Source organism: Triticum aestivum, chromosome 6B, assembly GCF_018294505.1.
Source record: "Triticum aestivum cultivar Chinese Spring chromosome 6B, IWGSC CS RefSeq v2.1, whole genome shotgun sequence".
Taxonomy (NCBI): Eukaryota; Viridiplantae; Streptophyta; class Magnoliopsida; order Poales; family Poaceae; genus Triticum; species Triticum aestivum.
Window position 1 is genome coordinate 546,264,923 of NC_057810.1, and position 23,327 is coordinate 546,288,249.

At 48.2% G+C, this 23,327-nt stretch overlaps 1 protein-coding gene across 1 annotated transcript; it reads right to left on the bottom strand.

Annotated features, from left to right (window-relative positions):
• Positions 1-17,861: 17,861 nt before the first annotated feature.
• LOC123137923 (pheophytinase, chloroplastic) lies at positions 17,862-19,880 on the bottom strand. The gene is made up of 6 exons (XM_044557815.1): positions 19,581-19,880; positions 19,379-19,492; positions 19,142-19,280; positions 18,824-18,994; positions 18,468-18,729; positions 17,862-18,373 (listed from the first exon to the last, which is right to left on the bottom strand). The coding sequence occupies exons 1-6, from the start codon at positions 19,657-19,659 to the stop codon at positions 17,987-17,989; spliced, it is 1,152 nt and encodes a 383-aa protein (XP_044413750.1). The 5' UTR covers positions 19,660-19,880; the 3' UTR covers positions 17,862-17,986.
• Positions 19,881-23,327: the final 3,447 nt, after the last annotated feature.

A 23,327-nucleotide genomic window follows, 5' to 3' on the forward strand; every position in this document is an offset into this window, starting at 1 on the left:
CTCTCATGAGGGCTGGCATCTCCGTCCTCCTGTGCTGAATTTTGCTGGAGTGGGTTGTCTTCCGCACTGTCTGGGGTGTTATTATCTCCGGTGCCGGAATCTTCATTCTTGCTGTGGCGGGATTTAGAGCGGCGCCGCTGATGCCGTCGCTTAGGCTGTTTCTTGGAGGGGTCATCCTTCGCTGTTCCTTCGCCATTCCCATCCTTTGGGATATCCACCATATATATGTCATGTGATGAGGTGGCTTTCCAGTGCCCAGTAGGTGCTGGTTCTTGGTCGTCTCCGGCATCGTCGTCCATACCGTCAATGTCTTCGGAGTCGAACTCTAGCATGTCGGTTAGATCGTCGACAGTGGCTACTAAGTGGGTGGTGGGTGGGCTTTGAATTTCTTCGTCGTCCGCATCCCAACCGTCCTGACCGCAGTCCGGCCAGGGCTCTCCTAATAACGAGAGATACTTTAGCGAACTCAAGATGTCTGCAGCGGTGAACTCCATGACCGGCGCCCAATCGGATTCGATTGGAGGGGGCGCAGGAGGTTCGGAGTCCGGCAAGGAGTCTGGCACCTCGGAGTCACGAGCTTCATGAGGGACAAGGTCAGTGTTCGGCTCTATCGCCATAGAGGTTGCAGCCCCCGAGGCCGTGTCTAGCCACCCGTCCTCGATCTGCGCAGCCGGCTCCGAATTGAAGATCGGAGCGGACTCGTGAGTGGCCTCCAGGTTACTGTCCGGCCGCAGAGCTAAGTCATGCCCGTCGTGACAGTGCGGCGCGCTCGGCTGTGGCTCGAATCCATCGAAGATCAAGTCCCCGCGGATGTCAGCCGTGAAGTTCAAACTTCCAAATCTGACCTGACGGCTAGGGGCGTAGCTTTCGATCTGCTCCAGATGGCCAAGCGAATTGGCCCGCAGTGCAAAGCCGCCGAATACGAAGATCTGTCCGGGGAGGAAGGTCTCACCCTGGACTGCGTCGTTGTTGATGATCAAAGAAGCCATCGAGCCTATCGGTGACGACACAGAGGAATTCTCAATGAAAGCACCAATGTCGGTGTCAAAACCGGCGGATCTCGGGTAGGGGGTCCCGAACTGTGCGTCTAGGCAGATGGTAACAGGAGACAAGGGACACGATGTTTTACCCAGGTTCGGGCCCTCTTGATGGAGGTAAAACCCTACATCCTGCTTGATTAATATTTATGATGTGTGTTACAAGAGTAGATCTACCACGAGATCAAGGAGGCTAAACCCTAGAAGCTAGCCTATGGTATGATTGTTGTTCGTCCTACGGACTAAAGCCATCCGGTTTATATAGACACCGGAGAGGGCTAGGGTTACACAGAGTTGGTTACAATGGTAGGATATCTACATATCCGTATCGCCAAGCTTGCCTTCCACGCCAAGGAAAGTCCCATCTGGACATGGGACGAAGTCTTCAATCTTGTATCTTCATAGTCTTGGAGTCCGGCCGATGATGATAGTTCGGCTATCCGGACACCCCCTAGTCCAGGACTCCCTCAGTCACATCGAGTTCACTAAGTTGATCTAGGTTCTCATCTGGTGCAACCGATTTGAACATTTTGGTCACACCGATTTGCAGCAACCGCTTGCGATTCTGCATCTCGGTGCCACCGAATCGTTCCACTCGGTCACACCGATAGGGTTGGGATATTTCTTCAAAACCCCTCAGCCCGCGCATGTCCTGCTCTGCCTCGTCGGGTCTCCGGATCGTCTCCTTGCCGCCAGCGACCTCCTGCCGCTGGATTGTGTCTCCGTCAATGGCAATCTGCTCCACCGTTGCCACCGTAGCGAACTCCGACCGAACTAGGGTATGATTTCGTCTCCTTGTGTTGTCTTTTTACCTCCGCTTCTAAGCACAAGATCAATGCCATGATTCTTGCCACATATGCAATCAATCTATCCAGAGAAAAGCTCCTTAAGCTTAGTTTGGTTCGGAAATTTAGGGTTAAGTATCCGCTAAACTCATCTCGGACTGACCGGACCGTAGAAATTGGTCTCACCGATTTGGCTTAGGCCATTGCACATGCGTTTTCGGTCTGACAAAAAATTGCAAATCGGTGTGACAAAGTTCAATTCTTTGTGAAACCCTGGCAATCTTGGTGCCACCGAACTGTGACTCGGTCTGACCGAGTTCACTAGTTTAGGTTCCAAATGTTGCTTCGGTATCACCGAGTTTATCAATTCGGTAGCTCCGAGATCATTTCAGTAGAGAACTAAAACTAAGTTTTTGACTCATTTGTTTTGCAAAATCTCTGCACTTTGTGATGCTCATCTACTCTACCTCATCTATATCTATTCACAGGGTTTGTTGTCAGTTTGCCTGCCAAGATGTCTGACCAGAGTGATAGCCAGAACAGATCTGAAGAGCAAGTGCATCTGAGTGAGGGCACTAGTACCTCAAGCAGCTATGATGAGGGCAGCGGGAGCACACCAAGTAACTTACCCAAGGCAGCCACCAGAACAAGGAAGAAGAAAACCTCAGACTCTAAGGATGTGGACTATGTTGCTGTTGAGGATGAGGCCACTTCAAAGAAGAAGGTGATGAAGAAAGAATATGGCACTGCTGCTTCAACCAAGCCAGGGTTGAACAAGAAGGCACCAACAAGGAGAGTCCCAACATCAAAGCCAAGAAAAGTTCCAACAGGACAAACCATGAAATTCACTATAGAATTAGATGACGGTGAAGCAGTTGGAGATGACAAGAAGAAGAAGAGGGCAAGAACCACACATGCAAAGGTTCTTGGAAAATCAACTATGGTAAGGGATTCAGAGGAAGAGGAAGAGGATGCTGCACCAGCACCCAAGTCCCCAAAGCTTATGGGAGATTCAATCAAGTCAGGGGCTGCTACATCTAAGCCCAAACCTACTCCCAAAGCTACAGCTCAATCCTGAGAGACACATATCACTATGCATATTTGAACTTTTTGGTAACTTGTTGCCAAAGGGGGATAAATATGTATAGATCATAGGCTTCGAGAGGGAGTGTTGTTTTTTTGTCTCTCTTGCTATTTGAACTTTATTGTGTGTTTGATACATTTTGTCCTTGTGTGAGATACTTGTATAATCATGTGTTTGATCATATGCTACTTTAATGTTTGCTTGGATGGTATTATCTCTTATATCCATATATGATCATTCGCTTTGCTTGGTGATGAGTGCATGCTTTTAATTGCTATCATTTTGAGCGCTCCACCAAGATGTATGTGACATGGAAGAGTGACCCATGAATTGTGCATTTGCATTCGAAAGCAAATCTTAAATAATGCACAAATTTAGGGGGAGCTCTTACTTATCACATACTTCTCAAAGCGACGATGTATTTCAATCTTATTATCATTTGTCGAAGCTTTGATCTACATGTTGTCATCAATTACCAAAAAGGGGGAGATTGAAAGTGCAACTATCCCTGGGTAGTTTTGGTAATGATTAACAACATATAGCTCATTGAACTAATTCCTTTTCAAGATGAATATTTCAGAAAAGTTCAATGATTGGCATGGAATGGATTAGAAATGTGGACCCCTCAAAATGCTAAGGACAAAGGATTAGCCCAACCTCTAAAGATCAAGACTCTACATTTTACTTTTAGTGATCCAAGATCACATTGAGTCCATAGAAAAGCCAATACTATTAAAATGGGATGAGGTGTTGCTTAATGGCTTGCTTGCTCTCATGATGCTTAGTGATATGCTCCAAATACCCTCAACCACTTTCTCATATCGACATATGTCCCAAACCAAAAGTCAAAGTTGGTCCCCACTGATTTGATCTATCTGGCGCCACCGAGTTCATTTGACATTGCCACTGCTAGAAACCCTAGTCACTTTGGTCTTACCAATAGGGATCTCGGTCTCATCGATATGGGATTGCAAACTCCATGTTTCCCTTCGTAATGTTTTAGTCTAACTGAGATGAGCGATCGGTCCCACCGAGTTCACAATGCAAACTCCCCGTTTCCTTTTCGTAACGTTTTGGTCTCACCGAGATGAGTGAATCGGTCCCACCGAGTTTGCCTGACCAACTCTCTGGTTAGCTTATTACCACAGTCCGTCCCACCGAGTTTGTGTAATCGGTCAAATCAAGACTACGTTATGCCCTAACCCTAATGATATCAGTCCCACCGAGTTGACATGTTGGTCCCACCGAAATATCTAACGGTCACATTATGAACTAAATCGGTCCGACCGAGTTTTCTGATTCGGTCCCATCGAGTTTGGTACATTGTGTGTAATGGTTAGATTTTATGTGGAGGCTATATATACCCCTCCACCCTTTCTTCATTCGTGAAGAAATCCATCAGAACATTCCTACACTTCCAGCATTCATTTTCTGAGAGAGAACCACCTACTCATGTGTTGAGGCCAAGATATTCCAATCCTACCATATGAATCTTGATCTCTAGCCTTCCCCAAGTTGCTTTCCACTCAAATCTTCTTTCCACCAAAACCAATCCTATGAGAGAGAGTTGAGTGTTGGGGAGACTATCATTTGAAGCACAAGAGCAAGGAGTTCATCATCAACACACCATCTATTACCTTTTGGGGAGTGGTGTCTCCTAGATTGGTTAGGTGTCACTTGGGAGCCTCCGTCAAGATTGTGAAGTTAAACCAAGGAGTTTGTAAGGGAAAGGAGATCGCCTACTTCGTGAAGATCTACCCTAGTGAGGCAAGTCCTTCGTGGGCGATGGCCATGGTGGGATAGACAAGGTTGCTTCTTCGTGGACCCTTCATGGGTGGAGCTCTCCGTGACTCGCGCAATCGTTACCCTTCATGGGTGGAAGTCTCCATCAACATGGATGTACGATAGCACCACCTATCAAAACCATGCCAAAAATCTCCGTGTCAACATTGTGTTTGCTCCCTCCAAACTCCTCCCATTTACTTTCTTGCAAGTTGCATGCTTTACTTTCCGCTGCTCATATACTCTTTGCATACTTGCTTGAATTGTATTGTGATTGCTTGACTTATGCTAAGTTGCTAAAATTTGCCAAGAGCTAAAATTGGGAAAAGACTAGATTTTTATTTGGTCAAGTAGTCTAATCACCCCCCTCTAGACATACTTTCAATCCTACAACACCCCATTGTCACCATGGGTATCGCACGCAAGACATACATCAAGTGTTCTCAAATCCATAATAGTATTCAATCCGATAATAATGAAACTTCAAAGGTAAAACTCAATTCATCACAAGAAGATAGAGAGGGAGAAACACCATATGATCCAACTGTAATAACAAAGCTCGCGATACATCAAGATCGTGCCATATCAAGAACGAGAGAGAGAGAGAGAGAGAGAGAGAGAGAGATCAGAGACATAGCTACTGGTACATACCCTCAGCCCCGAGGGTGAACTACTCCCTCCTTGTCATGGAGACCGCCGGGATGATGAAGATGGCCTCCGGTGATGGTTTCCTCCTTGGTAGGGTGCTGGAACGGGCTCTCGATTTGTTTTTCATGGCTACAAAGGCTTGCGGTGGTGGAACTTCCAATCTAGGTTTCTTTCTGGGGTTTCTGGATTTATAGGAATTTTTGGCGTCGGGGACAAGTCAGGGGGTCCACGAGGCAGCGACAAGGCAGGGGGGCGCGCCCTCCACTCTTGTGGATGCCTCGTGGCTCCTCTGGTCCATCTGCGATAATCCGTGGGCTTCTTATGGTCCATAAAAATCATCGTAAAGTTTCAGCTCGTTTGGAATTCGTTTGGTATTCCTTTTCTATAAAACTCAAAAATCAGGAAAAGTTAGAAACTGGCACTAGGCACTAGGTTAATAAGTTAGTCCCAAAAATAATATAAAATAGCATATTAATGCATATAAAACATCCAAAACAGATAATATAATAGCATGGAACAATAAAAAATTATAGATACATTGGAGACATATCAATCATGCAAGGATCGACGAGGAAGGAATCGACTCCTGATACCAATTGTTATGCACGAGCTAGGATTTATCTTCCTCAGGGAGGATTTGAGTTTCCAGAGAAGGGGTAAGGGGAGGAGAGTTACTGTCAAATAAGAGAAATATGTTTTGCTTCTTACTAATCAACTCTTGCTTCCTTCTCCTCTACTTCCTCATATAGATGTTCTCTCTGTATTGCTTGCTCCTTCTCTTCCACTTGGGCCTCGAACTCTCATGCCAGTCTTCAGTTACACCTTATGGCTTTGGGCCGTCGACCTTGGCCGGCCCATGCCATGACACCATCGTCGTAGGATGGTGTAGCCTCGCGGTTCTTCAGATAGGGGCCCTAACAATCGCCCCCACCATTATTTCTAGGAGAGATAGGAGAGGGCATGAGATAGGGTGCGGCTGGCGCCAGTCCAAGAAGACATAGGAAATGGGGCGACGACGCTCCATGGGAGAGGAGGGACGAAAGGTGGGGAGGGCACCAATACGGGAGGCATGGATAGACCAGAAGAGGAAGGCGACCGCAGGGCTCCTCGCTTGATTACCTACCACGATTTATTCCTTCCCTGCATTCACTGTATTACCATGTACTTCTAGTAAAGAAGAAATTGATTGCCGCCCGAGACTTCATTGCGTTGCCAAAGGAAAGATTGATCTGATTATTACCAAAGATTTATTTGATTACCAAAGATGAAAGCTTGGGAGAGGGAGGGGGTCATACGAGGAGGATGGACGAAGGGGTGGGGGATGTAAGACGGGAGACGGAACACTCTGTTTCGTTTAGGTAGTAGAGATTTACCCATCGCTTGCCTATGTCTAAGGTGGTGGTGGACCGATCCAAAGGTTATGCTTCTACTCATGTTAGGTAAAAACCTCCATGGCCTCCCGCTTCGGCCGCATAAACACCAACTTAACAACGAGTACTCCGTTTGGTTTTGCATAGACCATGTACTAAGCCGGTGCATATAGCGGAAAATTGCTTGCAAAGGAATAGAGTTTTTAACATTCAAAACCAAATCATTTCTCCATAGCCATGGCAACCATAATAACGCATACACTCAGACACTTATTAGCATTTTGAACCTATTTGGAATATCATCCAACCAATGACTAAAAATATTGGCAACACTTGTGGGAGGATATAGATTGGACGGTATTTGAAAAGAGTGTTTGATTGTCTTAACAGGTGTACAAAAGGTACATTTCTCGCTTCCTTGCCAATTGCAACGGGCGAGATTTTCTTTGGTTAGCACAACTCCCCTACGAAGATACCACATGAAGATTTTAACTTTAGTGGTATCTTTGACTTCCAAATTTTCTTGTGTTATTATCCACTGGGACCTCTGAGTGCGTGAGGGCACAATACATAGAGTCGATTGTGAAGGGCACATTTTGATGAGATTCCAGTGAAACATGCCCCGTCCTCATGTCAGGTTAATCAAATCCATTCAGGATAACAAATTTTGCCATGACATAAGACAAGGACCAATTAAATCCCACCTGAAGAAAAATTCAGCAGGAAAGAACTAAGCACTTGCGCAAGAGTATCATTATTATTGTGAACAATGCGGTACAAAGTTGGATATTGTTCTCGGAGGCTGGCATTGCCTAGCCAGTTGTCCTCCAAGAAACTAATCTCTGACCCATCTTTTATCGCAAATGATACAAAGCGGAAAAGATGTTTATTTCCCGCCATTAGACCAGCCCAAAAGTGTGAGTCGCCAGGTTTTCAATAGGCTTGAGACACAACCTTTTGGCCTGGATACTTATTGCACAAATTGCCTCCCAAGCTCTAGGAGGCTATGAACTGCACGGGCGTTCTCTAACCCTTGGTAATTCCAAGCTATAATCTTCATCGCTTTCTGTAGGGCTGATATGACAACCCCGTCTTGTTGGTTTCCGTGGGGCTATTCCAACTATTTCTTCGGCCATGCCCTTCTTCATGACAGTTTGCTCATCAACTTCCATCCCACCCCTCTCCTTTTACTTCCTGTAATTTTTGTGACAACACTCTGACCGCCCCTCTCCTCCCTATTGATTCTTTTGTATTTCTTCCCTTGTTTCTGCGAACCCTCAGGTATTCTCAAGCCCGCTTTAGCTAGACTAAATGAAGTAATTTTTCATAAGTCTGAACTAAGGATGGGAAAAATTCTGCATCTCTACGAACGTCAATGCTCTCACTTTAGGCCACACTTGATGCTCTTCTGCAAGTTTGACCCAAATTAACTTTCAAAATTCACGAATGGTGTACTTAGAGCATCTCTAGGCAATCCCCTGAAAATAGAGGAGTAAACCACTGAGTAAAGCTTAGTGGAGTAAATTTACTCCACTAGCTTTTGGCAGGACCTAGCCGATCCCTAAATATAATGGAAGAAAATATTGTTTTTTCCAACTTATTTCAATTGTAGTTTACATTGCAACTACATATTAGCACACAAATAAAAACCAAATATAATAACGAAGGTTCATGCAAATCAAGAATATAGTTTACAAACCGAACTCAAAGTTTACAAACTGAATTATTCAGATTCAAACACACCAAATAGTTTAAATGAAGAAAATAACATGGTAGAAGCACAACTACGAAGTGCTATAAAGATGCCAGTGATGCTCAACAAGATCATCTTGGAGCTAGGTATGAACTTGTCGGATCTTGATCCTACGATGCGCTTCAAGGAATGTATAGATCCTATTTGGATCGTGCTATGGCCCAACATGAGTTTCATTGGTGATCTACCAAAAGTTCTTAAACATATATCTCTCATCTTCAGTGATCATGTTATGCAAAACGATGCAACAAGTCATGATTTGCCATAGAACCTTAGAGCTCCAGTACTCGGCAGGGCCATAGACAATTGCAAAGCGCTTCTAAAGCACACAGAAAGCTCTCTCCACATCCTTCCTAGCCGCTTCTTGACGTGCGTCGAAGTGAGATCTTTTGTTGCCTTTTGGATGTGAACCGTTTAAAAAAAATATGGCCCATGGAGGACAGATGCCATCCTCAAGGTAGTAACCCATCGTGTAGTCTCGACCATTGACCGTATAGTTGCAAGGATGAGCATATTTTGCATTAAATCTAGCAGATAGGGGTGATCTCAACAGGACATTTAAGTCATTGTGAGAGCCAGGCAATACAAAGAATGAATGCCATATCCATAGATCCTCCGATGCAACATCCTCAAGAATGATCGTTGGATCGTTGCAATGGACTTTGTACTGACCTTTCCACCCTGTAGGACAATTCTTCTAGGTTGAATGTATACGATTAACTGATCCAAACATCCCTAGCCATCCTCTTGTTTCACTTTGTGCCATAAGCCTCTCGATGTCTTCCTAATTGGGTGCCCTCAAGTACTGTGGTCCAAAAACAACAACCACTGCTTTTGTGAATCTTCGAACGGCCTCCAAGATCGTGTCTTCTCCAATGCATACATAGTCGTCAATTGCATCGGCCGAACACCCATATGCCAAAACTCAAACAACCGCAACGCGCTTCATCATAGGACTTGCACTTATCTCTCCCATGCATTCCTTCTAAGCTTGAACCAATCGTCATACTTCTTAACGGCTTTTCGAACAGTGAGAAAAAGACTTGTGTGCATACGAAAGCGCCTGTGAAAATACTTCTTCAGATATGTTGAATTAGGAGCAAATAATATCTCCTGATGTTGGCATGCCCTCCGTTCTATCACGATTGAGTTGTGTGTGGTCAAACTGTGATCCTCTCCTCGGCCGTCGATATCATAATTGAAAATCATACCAAGAACAGTTTCGAGGTCATCATCGTCTTGTTCCTCTTCGGATGACAATGAGTCCTCGAAGGTTATCTCTCTCAGCCTCTTCATCTTTAAGTCAACCGACTCGGCTTAATTCAATTGTACGAAACAAACCAAAACAAAAAGAAATGAAAAATACTCACCTAGGCAAACCGTCGAACACTTGCAACATGGTGGTGGTGCACCGGACGACCGGCTACGTTTAGACCAAACTAGCGGGCAATGACGCATGGGAATAACCTGGAAGGGTGCGTAAGCACGGTCAGATGCGGCGGCCACCAACAAGGAAAAAAATCCAAGGGAAATACGACGAATTGGTTGAGGCGACGGCGGCGGCGTTTCATCTCGATTCCGACAATGGCCGGCGAAGGGCTCATACCGGGAAGAAGGGCGGCGGGCCAAGGAAGGCGGCGAGGTAGCGGCGGGGGTGGTGGACGGTCACTGGGAGGTGCGCCGGTGATGAAGCAGTGGGAGTGGGGAGGTGGTAGAGAGGCCGCAAAGTTTACTCCGTGTAGTCGAGGCCGAGTGTTTTTAGGAGGCAGAGTAAATTTTTCACTCCACTATAAAGTTTAGGAGTTCAGATAGGTGTCGGTTAGAAGAGTAAAATAAACTTTATACTTCTATAGCCTTTTAGGAGATGGGCTAGAGATGCTCTTACACTTCTCAATTTACTCTATTCCTATCTACGTCGCAAGTATTTTTAAGGTGGATTTCGAAAAAGCGTATGATAAGGTCAAGTGGCCGTTTCTCCAACAGGCTCTGCGTATGAAAGGTTTCGACGAGGCATGGCGCCGGCAAGTGGAATCATTTACGCAAAAAGGAAGTGTGGGAATTAGAGTGAATGACGATATAGGTCATTATTTCCAGACTCATAAAGGCCTCAGGCAAGGAGATCCAATGTCCCCTATCCTGTTTAACATTGTGGTGGATATGTTAGCAATCTTGATAGGAAGGGCTAAGGACAATGGTCAAGTGGGTGGTTTGGTTCCTCATCTTGTTGATGGAGGTGTATCCATCCTTCAATACGCAGATGATACAATCATCTTTATGGAGCACGATTTGACCAAGGCGAGAAATATGAAGCTGTTGTTATGCCTATTCGAACAATTATCTGGGTTAAAGATTAACTTTCATAAGAGCGAGCTGTTCTGCTTTGGTAGAGCTAATGACGAACAGGAGTCTTATAGACAATTGTTTGGATGTGAGTTGGGGAGCTTGCCATTCTCTTATCTTGGTATTCCCATTCACCATCGAAGGCTGACAAACAGAGAGTGGAAGTGTATTGAGGACCGATTTGAGAAGAAACTGAGTTGCTGGAAGGGTAAACTCATGTCATACGGAGGACGACTAATCTTGATTAACTCGATGCTCACGAGTATGCCTATGTTTCTCTTATCGTTCTTTGAGGTCCCAGTGGGTGTGAGGAAAAGACTGGACTTCTATAGATCACGTTTCTTCTGGCAGGGTGATGAACTTAAAAGGAAATACAAGCTAGCTAAATGGGATATTATCTGTCGACCGAAAGACCAAGGAGGGCTTGGTATTGAGAATCTTGAGGTTAAGAACAGATGCCTTCTCAGCAAGTGGCTCTGGAAGCTTGCCTCTGGGACTGACGCCATGTGGGCACAGATCCTTCGTAGCAAGTACCTTCATTCTAGAACCTTGTCTCAGGTAACGGTTAGGCTGACTGACTCGCATTTCTGGAGAGGACTAATGAAAGTCAAACAATTATTCTTTAATAGGACTACAGTCGTACTTGGAGACGGGGTTACTACACGTTTCTGGGAGGATACTTGGCTTGGCGATTCACCCTTGGCCGTTCAATATCCGTCTTTATATTGTATTGCTCAACGACGTGAGGTGTCAGTGGCGACGGTATTTCAGTCTATCCCCCTTAATATTCACTTTAGACGAGCGCTTGCGGGCAATCGGTGGGAGGTTTGGCTCCATTTAGTTAGGAGACTGATGGAGGTTCAACTTTCTGACCAACCTGATGAATTACGCTGGAGTTTGACTAGGTCTGGAATATTTACAGTTAAGTCAATGTATATTGATGTCATTAATGTGACTTCCATTCCAACTTCCAAGAACGTCTGGGATGTCAAAGTTCCTTTGAAAATAAAAGTGTTTATGTGGTTTGTTCATAAACAAGTGATTCTAACAAAGGACAACCTATTAAAGCGTAATTGGACAGGACCTACTAGGTGTAGTTTCTGTGACCAGGACGAGACGATTAAGCATCTCTTTTTTGATTGCCCGCTGGCCAAGGTTCTTTGGCGGACGGTTCACATTACTTTCAATATCACTCCACCCAATACTGTTAATGCGCTATTTGGAAGTTGGCTTAATGGGTTTGAGACTAATTTAGCAAGACATATTCGGGTTGGAGTTAGCGCTTTGTTGTGGACCATCTGGCTGTGCGGAAATGATTTGGTGTTTAACAGATCATCACGGGTTCATTTTTTGCAGGTTATTTTCCGAGCTACGGCACTGATCCGTTCGTGGTCGCCACTCACTACGATGGAGGCCAGGGAGCATTTGGTTACTGCGTGTATCCGATGGGAGACGGTAACTCGGGATATCTTCAACCGGTTTGGATGGAGGTCATGTAATGGGATAGGAAATTAGTTTACCTGTCTTATTCTAGCCAGCCGGTTGTGGCGCATTGTTCTTGGCTAGTATGTGTTTCTAGCCTTTTGCGCTCTGTGTGAGCTGCCTTTTATCTCCAGATTTGAGACTTTCGAACCTTATGGACACCTATTTAGTTAATAAAGAGGGCCGTATGCATCGCTAGATGCAGAGGCCGGGGAAACCCCCTTTTCGAAAAAATCTACGTCGCAAGTATTGCTACAAGCTAAATGCCACTTGTAAGCTAGTACTAAGTATACATCTTCAGGATCCTCGGCAGGTCCCGTAAGCACACAATCTTCTTCACTGGAACGCCCTCTGTCGGATTGGGGTACAGGTATGTAAGACAATAAGTTTTGGGGAATCATCACAACCGTCTAGGGGTGGCTTATCTCATTATATATAATGGTTGTGTTACAATATGTACCATATACGTACATAGGTACAGAAGCTATACATAGTCTAACACACTCCCTCAATCTTAGCCACTTTCTAAAGAACTGAGAAGGGTAAGATTGCGCCTACAAGCCTCAAACTGTGGCAGCGGTAAAGGCTTAGTGAAGATGTCTGCAAGTTGATCCTTAGATGAGATAAACTTGATCTGGAGTTGCTTCTGTGATACACGTTCCCGTACAAAGTGATAGTCAACTTCAATGTGTTTCATTCGGGCATGAAATACTGGATTTGCAGAAAGGTATGTAGCACCGATGTTATCACACCAAAGAATAGGAGGCTGTGGTTGAGACAAACCCAACTCCTGAAGCAAAGACTGCACCCAAATAATCTCTGCAGTAGCATTAGCCACAGCCTTGTACTCAGCTTCAGTACTGCTACGTGACACAGTAGCCTGTTTCCGAGCACTCCAGGCGATCAAATTAGAGCCAAAGAATACTGCATAACCCCCCGTGGATCGCCTGTCATCTGGGCTACCAGCCCAATCTGCATCAGAGAAGGCCGAAAGGACCCGAGAGGAAGTCGGCCGAATATGCATACCAAATGTCAGGGTGAACTGAACATAACGAAGAATGCGTTTAACAGCAGCCCAATGAGTATCTCTGGGAGCCTGAAGATACTGACAAACCCTGTTAACAGCATAAGAGATATCTGGTCTCGTGATCGTCAAGTACTGAAGTCCACCAACAATGCTCCTGTACTCTGTGGCATCCGCAGGAGACAAAAGCTCACCATCAACAGCTGTTATCTTGTCGGTAGACGACATGGGTGTGGTGGTCGGTTTGCACTTCAGCATGCCAGCTCTCTGTAACAACTCCAAGGAGTACTTCTTCTGCGTAAGGACAAGACCAGTAGCACGAGAAGTGACCTCAACTCCAAGAAAGTAGTGAAGCTTCCCAAGATCTTTGACCGCAAAATCAGCACCAAGAGAGCAGACAAGAGCATCAGCAGCATACTGAGAAGAGCTGACAAGGATAATATCATCGACATATACCAAAAGATACATAGTGACTTCTGGCTTCTGTAGAAGAAATAACGAAGTGTCAGCAGTAGACGGCACAAACCCATGAGCACGAAGGGCAGAGGCAAGGCGGGCATGCCAGGCACGAGGAGCTTGCTTCAAACCATATAGTGCTTTGGAAAGACGACAGATATAGTCAGGACGATCAGGATCAGAGAAACCAGGCGGCTGTTTCATATAAACCTCTTCCTCCAAAAATCCATGTAGAAAAGCATTCTGCACATCAAGTTGACGAAGTGACCAACCACGAGAAACAGCAATGGAGAGAAGAAGCCGAATAGTGGTAGGCTTGACGACAGGACTGAAGGTGTCCTCATAGTCAAGACCATGACGCTGCCGAAAACCGCGAGCAACAAGTCGCGCTTTGTAACGCTCAATAGATCCATCCGAATGCTTCTTCACTTTGAATACCCATTTTGAGTCAATAACATTTACCCGTGGTGGTGGAGGAACGAGAGTCCATGTCTTGTTACGAAGAAGAGCATGAAACTCCTGCTCCATAGCCTCTCGCCAATGTGGAATGCGCAGGGCAGCCTGATATGAGCGAGGCTCAGAAGATGGATCCGCAACAGCAGCAGCCAAACAAGCAGCCAACCAAGCAACCGTACCATCCTTACGTTCCTTAGGTTTGAAAATGCCACTGCGACTGCGTGTATGTGGTCGGGACACAGGAACCACCGAGGTCGACGGAGCAGCCTGCAACGGGCTGGAGGACGGCGACGTTGACGAGTCAGCCGGTGACGAGGAGCCAGTCACGGTAGCCTCGGACTCGGTTGGCGAAGAAGGCCGACCCACCGGCGAAACCGGCAGAGCAGACGAAGCAGCTGGCGACTCCGGCATCACAGACCGGGCCGATGGCGAGCTCGGCATAGTGGGCCGTGGCGCGGCCGGTGTCGCGGGCCGATCCGCTGATGAAGGCGACGTGAGGACCCGAGCCGCGGGCGAAGACGGCGTGACGGGCCGAGCCGCAGGCGAAGACGGCGTGACGGGCCGAGCCGCGGGCGACTCGGCGGCCGCTGGCGAAACGGACCGAGCAGTGGAGATGCTCGGCGCGACGGGCTCGTCGGGTGACCATGCATGGGCACGCGAATCGATGCCATGCAACATAGGGCGATCGACGTGCCCACCAGAAGACGACGATGATGATGGTGAATCCTCCAACAGCTCCAAACGAGCTCCACGTCCGGTTCCTGCACCATGGTTAGGTAACAGCAAAGGAGAGTATGCAACATCATCAAATTGGTCAGAAGCAACAGAGGATGAATGCAGGGATGGTGGTTCGACAGTGGACACAGGAAGGTTGGCAAAGGGAAAAACATGCTCATCAAACACGACGTCCCGAGATATATAGACACGATTAGTGGGAACATGAAGACATTTGTAACCTTTATGAAGAGAGCTATAGCCAAGAAAAACACACTTCTTAGAACGAAACTCAAGCTTGCGCTTGTTATATGGACGAAGATGCGGCCAGCAAGCACACCCAAATACCTTGAGAAAGGTATAATCAGGTTGTTCATTAAGGAGAACCTCAATGGGAGTCTTCATGTTTAAAACACGAGTAGGAGTACGGTTGATGAGAAAGCATGCAGTGGTGAAAGCATCACTCCAAAACCGAAACGGAACAGATGCATGGGCCAAAAGAGTAAGACCAGCTTCAACAATATGACGATGCTTACGTTCGACTGAACCATTCTGCTGATGTGTATGTGGACATGCTAAACGATGAGCTATCCCAAGCGACTGAAAGAAAGAGTTGAGGTTGCGATACTCGCCCCCCCCAGTCTGACTGGACATGAACAATTTTGTGCTTGAGAAGACGTTCAACATGTTTTTGAAACTGAACAAAAATATCAAACACATCAGATTTGCGTTTAATAAGGTAAAGCCAGGTAAAGCGACTATAAGCATCAACGAAACTGATATAGTAATTATGACCACTGACAGAAGTCTGAGCAGGACCCCATACATCTGAAAACACAAGTTCTAAAGGATGTTTCACCTCACGACTGGACTCCGAAAAAGGAAGTTGATGACTCTTCCCCTGCTGACAAGCATCACACACTGCTACATCTTTATGACTAGACAAACTAGGAAGCTCATGACGACGCAAAATATGACGGACAATAGGTGTGGCCGGGTGACCAAGACGAGCATGCCACTGTGACGGAGAGACCCGAACTCCACTGAAAACACGAGCGACACCAGGATGCTCCAGACGGTAGAGGCCCTGGCACAACCGCCCACTAAGAAGAATGTCCCTCGTGCCCCGATCCTTAATAAAAAGATCAAAAGGGTGAAATTCACAAAGCACATTATTATCACGTGTGAGTTTAGGAACTGAAAGAAGATTACGGGTCACAGATGGAACTCGAAGAACATTGCGAAGCTGAAGACTCCTATTGGCATGTCTAGTGAGAAGAGATGCTTGACCAATATGAGAGATGTGCATACCTGCTCCATTGGCGGTGTGGATCTTGTCGGAGCCATGATAGGGTTCACGAGTGTGAAGCTTCCCCATCTCGCTGGTTAGATGCTCTGTCGCCCCAGAGTCCATGTACCAGTGTGGATCGATGGAGTAGGACTGAGTGTGTCCCTGTTGCTTCTGCGGCGCGGGACGATCAGCCATGGCGACCTGACGGGCATTGTTGCGTGTATCTTTGCCGTCATTGCCAAGACCAAGGAAGCTTCGCTGGAAGCGCTTATGACACTTGGAGGCCCAGTGCCCATCGCGGCCACAAAGCTGACACACACGTGGACCGCCAGCCCCCGGTAAGGTCGCAGTAGGTGGGGGGGCCGAGGCGGGCGACGGTGGCAGCCCCAAGGGAGACCGGGGTGATGAAGAAGAGCGGCCACCCTTGGTGGCGGCGTTGGCCGAGAGGGAGCCAGTGCCCCTGGTGCGGCGAGTCTCGACCCGTTGCTCAGTGAGAAGGAGCCGAGAGAAAACCTCGTGTGCCAGCATGGGTGTCGAGTTGCCCCGCTCGTTGATGATCTCGACTAAGGCATCATACTCCTCATCAAGACCATTGACAATAAACGAGTTGAACTCGGAGTCGGTGAGGGGCTGTCCAATGGAGGCCAATGTGTCGGCGAGGCCCTTGACCTTGTTGTAGAACTCAGTGGCAGTGGAGTCAAGCTTCTGACACTCTCCAAGCTGACGACGGAGTGCAGAGACACGAGCCTGGGACTGCGCTGCAAAGGTGCGCTCAAGGATGGTCCAGGCCTCATGAGACGTCTTCGCGAAGACAACAAGGCCGGCAACTGCCGGCGAGAGCGACCCCTGGATGGAGGAGAGGTTCGCCTGGTCCTGCCCCGTCCAGACGCGATGGGCCGGATTGTAGACCGGACCGTGCACGCTGTCTACCAGCGCGGGTGGGCAGGGAAGCGATCCGTCGACGTAGCCTAGCAGGTAGTGACTCCCCAAGAGCGGGAGAACCTGCGCACGCCAGAAGATGTAGTTGTCGGCGGAGAGCTTGATGGTGATGAGATGACCGAAGTGAAACGGCGGCGGCGAAGACAATCCCATCGAGGAGGCTGCCTGGGGTGCAAACACCATGGAGGCAGCCGGAGGCACCGAAGCCGATGCGGGAGGAGGCGGGACCGCAGCCAGGGCGGGCGCCGCAAAGCTCGCGGCCGGTGCGGACGCCGCAAGGCCCGCGGCCGGGGCGGACGCCGCCAACCCCGCCAGCGGGGCAGTGTGATCCGCTTGCGGCAGGAGCGGCGGGACGACGCCTGCGGAGTCCGCAGCGGACGGCGGCGCCGCGGTGTGGACCACGAGGTCACGCCCAAGCGAGGGCGCCAGCGGCGTGGAGAAGACGGAGCCGATGCTCCTTGTCCCGATCGGAGCCGGAACAAAGACGGCATCGAGCGGGAGGTTGAGCAGAGCCGCAAGAGAGGCCGGGAGGAAGCCCGCAGCAGTGGAACCGGTGGTGGCGGCGCTCGACATGGCGGCGGCGCGATCGGTGGCGCGGCGGCGGCGGTGAAGGCGGCGGCAGCTGCGGCGGCGGTGCGGGTATTAGGGTTTAGAAGCGGAAGCGATCGTAACCGAGCGTGATACCATGTAAGACAATAAGTTTTGGGGAATCAGCACAATCCTCTAAGGGTGGCTTATCTCATTATATATAATGGTTGTGTTACAATATGTACCATATACGTACATAGGTACAGAAGCTATACATAGTCTAACAAGGTACAAGAATCACACGACCTGGAGGCTGGGCTCGGCCGGCTTGTCGCCGGCCTCCTCCTCCAGTGACGCGAGCCACTGGAGCAGCGCCGCGTTGAACTGCTCCGGCGCCTCGTCGTGCGGGCAGTGCCCGGCCTGCAGGTTGACGACGGTGGAGTTGGCGTAGAACTCGTGGATCCGCGCCGCCTTGGACGGGCCGACCCACGGGTCCAGGTCCCCCCACAGCAGCAGCAGCGGGCACGTCAGCTTCCCCAGCAGCTTGTCCAGCGTGTACTGGCTCTGGTTCGCCACGAACCGCGACATGAGCCTGTAGTACACCTCGCCGGCGTTCGGGTCGGCCGTTGGCGCCGTGATCGAGCTGATCAGGTACTCGTCCACGTTGCTCGGATCTTTGTACACCTGCACGCATTGCAACAAAATGAAGAATGGATGAGAACTCTGTCCGTCGATCAGAATCAGATAGCTGCCGGTGGCTTTCGGCTGAGGTGCGTACGCTTTTGAGGACTTTCTCGACCCTGGCCGGCTGCTTGGCCTGCCAGAAGAGGAACCCGAGCACGACCCGCTGGAAGGCCTCCTTGAGCGGCCTCACGATGAGCCTCGTCACCGCGCTCGCCTCCTCCTCCGCCACCGCCGCCTCTTCAGCCTTGGGCGGCGCGTTGGGGTCCCCGAACTGGCCGGCGGAGTTGAGCAGCACGACGCCCCGGACCAGCTCCGGCACCTCCGTCGCGGCGAACAGCGTCGTGAAGCCACCTAAGCTGATCATTAGGCCACGCAACATACGTGTCAGTATGCATGATGTTGTGAAAGACAATGTTTGTTGCTTAACTCTGAAGAGTGCTGTCTAGGTACCTGTTGCCGACGACGACGGATGGCGACTGGACGACCTCCCTGAGGAAGTCGGAGACCTGCTCCATCCAGATGGTGGCGTCGTACTGCACCAGCGCCTTCTCGCTCCAGCCGAAGCCCAGCAGGTCCACGGCGTACACCTTGTACTTCTTGGCCAGCTCCGGGATGTTGTACCTGACGATCGAGTTCAGAGTTGTTCAGACAACACCAACCAACCAACTCAAGCAACAGGCACTTGTCACCTCGCGTTCCCAATAACGGTTTCCCGCCACACAGGCCACGGAGAGGGGATAAGGTGGTCGAGCTGGGCCGATGGCTGACCTCCAGTGGAACGCCGACGCGCCGAAGCCGTGGATGAGCACGATGGGCTGCCCGGACCCTTGCTCCACGTAGTGTATCTTGCGGCCCCTCCACGTCCAGAAGCTGTACCCGTCCGCCTTGAACGGCAGCCTCTCCAATGCTGCAAGCAAACGAGCATAACGAGAAGAACGAACATGAATTCATCGGCAGGATCTATCGGTGTCTCGACTTCGAAGAAAGATTTAAGCTAAGGCTGACCTTGTGCAGCGGCGCCGTTGGAAGTGGAGGAGGCGAGCAGCGAGGAGCAGACGGAGAGCGCGACCCCCTTGGTGACGAGGTCCCTCCTCTGCATCATCAGAAACTTGTTGCCTCCTGCCAACAACCGAAGAAGCAGAGTGATCACGAAGAGTCCAACCGAATCACCCACGCATGTCAGGGGAAAGTAGAGCGAAGTACCAACCGTTGAGGCCAGTTCCGACGCCACAGCGGCGGCCGGACGAGGACCGGAGGGCGGCCGCGGAAGCGGACGCGACGGACATGGGGGTAGAAGCCTCCGTACGTGGCCGAAGGAAGGGTCGTGGAGACGAAGCAACCTCGGATCGCCTGAAAAAAGAAGCTGGGTGATCCGTGGTGACGGGCGGAGAGAGTTTTACTTGTAGGTTTGCGCCGGCGTTGGTGTGTGGGTGGCGGGCAATCGGGCAGCCGTGGCAGAGCCCGGGCCAAAAGTTCGAAAGGGGAGGGATTGATCGACGCGACGCGCTTAACTTCTTCGACCGGGGCCGCCGGGTCGGCCGTGAGGCCCACGGCAAGGCTTGCGTCTTCACACCGTGATGGAATGAATATCTCGCCCTCTGATCAGTGTACGTGCAACCTGATCGCCACATCCGAGTGTGGTAGCCCAGCTAATTGATACTCCATTCTCTCTCTAAAAGAACGAGTAATTGATACTCCAGTTCACACTGAGCAACCCATGTGGCTCGGCTTAGAAAGATACTACTCCATCCGATTCAAATTAATCGATGCTGCTTTAGTACAACTTTACAGTGAGCAACCAGTTTATGACATTATTATCCATCAAAACCCTTGGCGCCTAAACTTTGGAAACAACTATCATTCCTTAGGCTAGTCGTAATGATAGTATCATAGCTAGTATCATGCATGCCAACTAGGAAATTTTGATGAGGTGTCATAGCATTAAATGAAGAAAAAGTGGATGGAGTATCATATCATGATACCGTATCATAATAAATGATATGCTACTTTGTGTCATGCACGGCAATAAATAAAGTATTATTACATGATACTAATATATGATACTATGCATTCGAGAGGTAGTATCATACACTAGTACCATATGTAGTATATGATGCTCCCCATTACAATAAGCCTTACATGCCCAGTAAATACGGCACTACTACATTGATTGAATGTGAATGAAGGCTGGTGAAGGAAATATGCCACAGAGGCAATAATAAAGTTGTTATTTATATATTTCCTTATATCATGATAAATATTTATTATTCATGCTAGAATTGTATTAACCGGAAACTTAGTACATGTGTGAATACATAGACAAATAGAGTGTCACTAGTATGCCTCTACTTGACTAGCTCGTTAATCAAAGATGATTAAGTTTCCTAGCCATAGACATAAGTTGTCATTTGATAAACGAGATCACATCATTAGAGAATGATGTGATTGACTTGACCCATTCTGTTAGCTTAGCACTTGATCGTTTAGTATGTTGCTATTGCTTTCTTCATGACTTATACATGTTCCTATGACTATGAGATTATGCAACTCCCGTTTACCGGAGGAACACTTTGTGTGCTACCAAACGTCACAACGTAACTCGGTGATTATAAAGGTCCTCTACAGATGTCTCCAAAGGTACTTGTTGAGTTGGCGTATTTCGAGATTAAGATTTGTCACTCCGATTGTCGGAGAGGTATCTCTGGGCCCTCTCGGTAATACACACCACTATAAGCCTTGCAAGCAATGTGACTAATGAGTTAGTTGCGGAATGATGCATTATGGAACGAGTAAAGAGACTTGCCGGTAACAAGATTGAACTAGCTATTGAGATATCGACGATCGAATCTCGGGCAAGTAACATACCGATGACAAAGGGAACAACGTATGTTGTTATGCGGTTTGACCGATAAAGGTCTTCGTATAATATATGGGAGCCAATATGAGCATCCAGGTTCCGCTATTGGTTATTGACCGAAGATGAATCTCGGTCATGTCTACATAGTTCTCGAACCCGTTGGGTCCGCACGCTTAACGCTCGGTGACGATTTATATTATGAGTTATGTATTTTGATGTACCGAAGGTAGTTCGGAGTCCGAGATGAGATCGGGGACATGACGAGGAGTCTCGAAATGGTCGAGACATAAAGATCAATATATTGGACGACTATATTCGGACATCGAAAAGGTTCCGAGTGATTCGGGTATTTATCGAAGTACCGGAGAGTTACGAGAATTCGTCGGGGAGTATATAGCCTTATTGGGCTTTAAGGGAGGGAGAGAGAGAGGCAGCCCCCCCCCAAGGCCTAGTCCGAATTGGACTAGGGGGAGGGGCGGCGCCCCCACCTTCCTTCTCTTCTCTCTTCCCTTTCCTTGACTCCTACTCCTACTACACGGAAGGGGGGGGGGGATCCTACTCCCGGTGGGAGTAGGACTCCCCAGGGCGTGCCATAGAGAGGGCCGACCCCTCCCCTCCTCTCCTCCTTTATATACTGAGGCAAGGGGCATCCCATGGACACACAAGTTGATCTGTTGATCTCTCCCAGCCGTGTGCGGTGCCCCCCCCCCCACCATATTCCACCTCGGTAATATCGTAGAGGTGCTTAGGCGAAGCCCTGCGTCGGTAGCATCATCAACACCGTCATCACGCCGTCGTGCTGACAGAACTCTCCCACAAAGCTCTGCTGGATCGGAGTTCGTGGTACGTCATCGAGCTGAACATGTGCTGAACTCGGAGGTGCCGTACGTTCGGTACTTGGATCAGTCGGATCGTGAAGACGTACGACTACATCAACCGCGTTGTGCTAACGCTTCCGCTTTCGGTCTACGAGGGTACATGGACAACACTCTCCCCTCTCGTTGCTGTGCATCGCTGATGTCTACTATACAACCTTCTTCTTGTAGATGTTGTTGGGCCTGCAAGTGCACAGGTTTGTAGGACAGTAACAAATTTCCCTCAAGTGGATGACCTAAGGTTTATCAATCCGTGGGAGGCGTAGGATGAAGATGGTCTCTCTCAAACAACCCTGCAACCAAATAACAAAGAATCTCTTGTGTCCCCAACACACCCAATACAATGGTAAATTATATAGGTGCACTAGTTCGGCGAAGAGATGGTAATACAAGTGCAATATGGATAGTAGATAAATGTATTTGTAATCTGAAATTATAAAAACAGTAATGTAGCAAGCGATAAAAGTGAGCATAAACGGTATTGCAAAGCTAGGAAACAAGGCCTAAGGTTCATACTTTCACTACTGCAAGTTCTCTCAACAATAATAACATAGATAGATCATATAACAATTCCTCAACATGCAACAAAGAGTCACTCCAAAGCCACTAATAGCGGAGAACAAACAAAAAGATTATGGTAGGGTACGAAACCACCTCAAAGTTATTCTTTCAGATCGATCTATTCAAGAGTTCGTACTAGAATAACACCTTAAGACACAAATCAACCAAAACCCTAATGTCACCTAGGTACTCCATTGTCACCTCAAGTATCCGTGGGCATGATTATACGATATGCATCACACAATCTCAGATTCATCTATTCAACCAACACGGAGTACTTCAAAGAGTGCCCCAAAATTTCTACCGGAGAGTCCAGACGAAAACGTGTGCCAACCCCTATGCATAGGTTCATGGGCGGAACCCGCAAGTTGATCACCAAAATATACATCAAGTGGATCACGTGAATATCCCATTGTCACCACAGATAAGCACGACAAGACATACATCAAGTGTTCTCAAATTATTAAAGATTCAATCCGATAAGATAACTTCAAGAGGAAAACTCAATTCATCACAAGAGAGTAGAGGGGGAGAAACATCATAAGATCCAACTATAATAACAAAGCTCGCGATACATCAAGATCGTGCCATAGAGAGAACACAAGAGAGAGAGAGAGAGAGAGAGAGAGAGAGAGAGATCAAACACATAGCTACTAGTACA

What these genes read in the sequence shown, in the direction of transcription:
- LOC123137923 (XM_044557815.1), bottom strand. Translation starts at nt 19,659, where the DNA reads ATGTCCGTCGCGTCCGCTTCCGCGGCCGCCCTCCGGTCCTCGTCCGGC. An exon ending in CAACGGCGCCGCTGCACAAG is followed by an intron (nt 19,281 to 19,378) that starts GTCAGCCTTAGC and finishes GTTTGCTTGCAG; the next exon opens with CATTGGAGAGGCTGCCGTTC. An exon ending in TCGAGAAAGTCCTCAAAAGC is followed by an intron (nt 18,374 to 18,467) that starts GTACGCACCTCA and finishes CAATGCGTGCAG; the next exon opens with GTGTACAAAGATCCGAGCAA.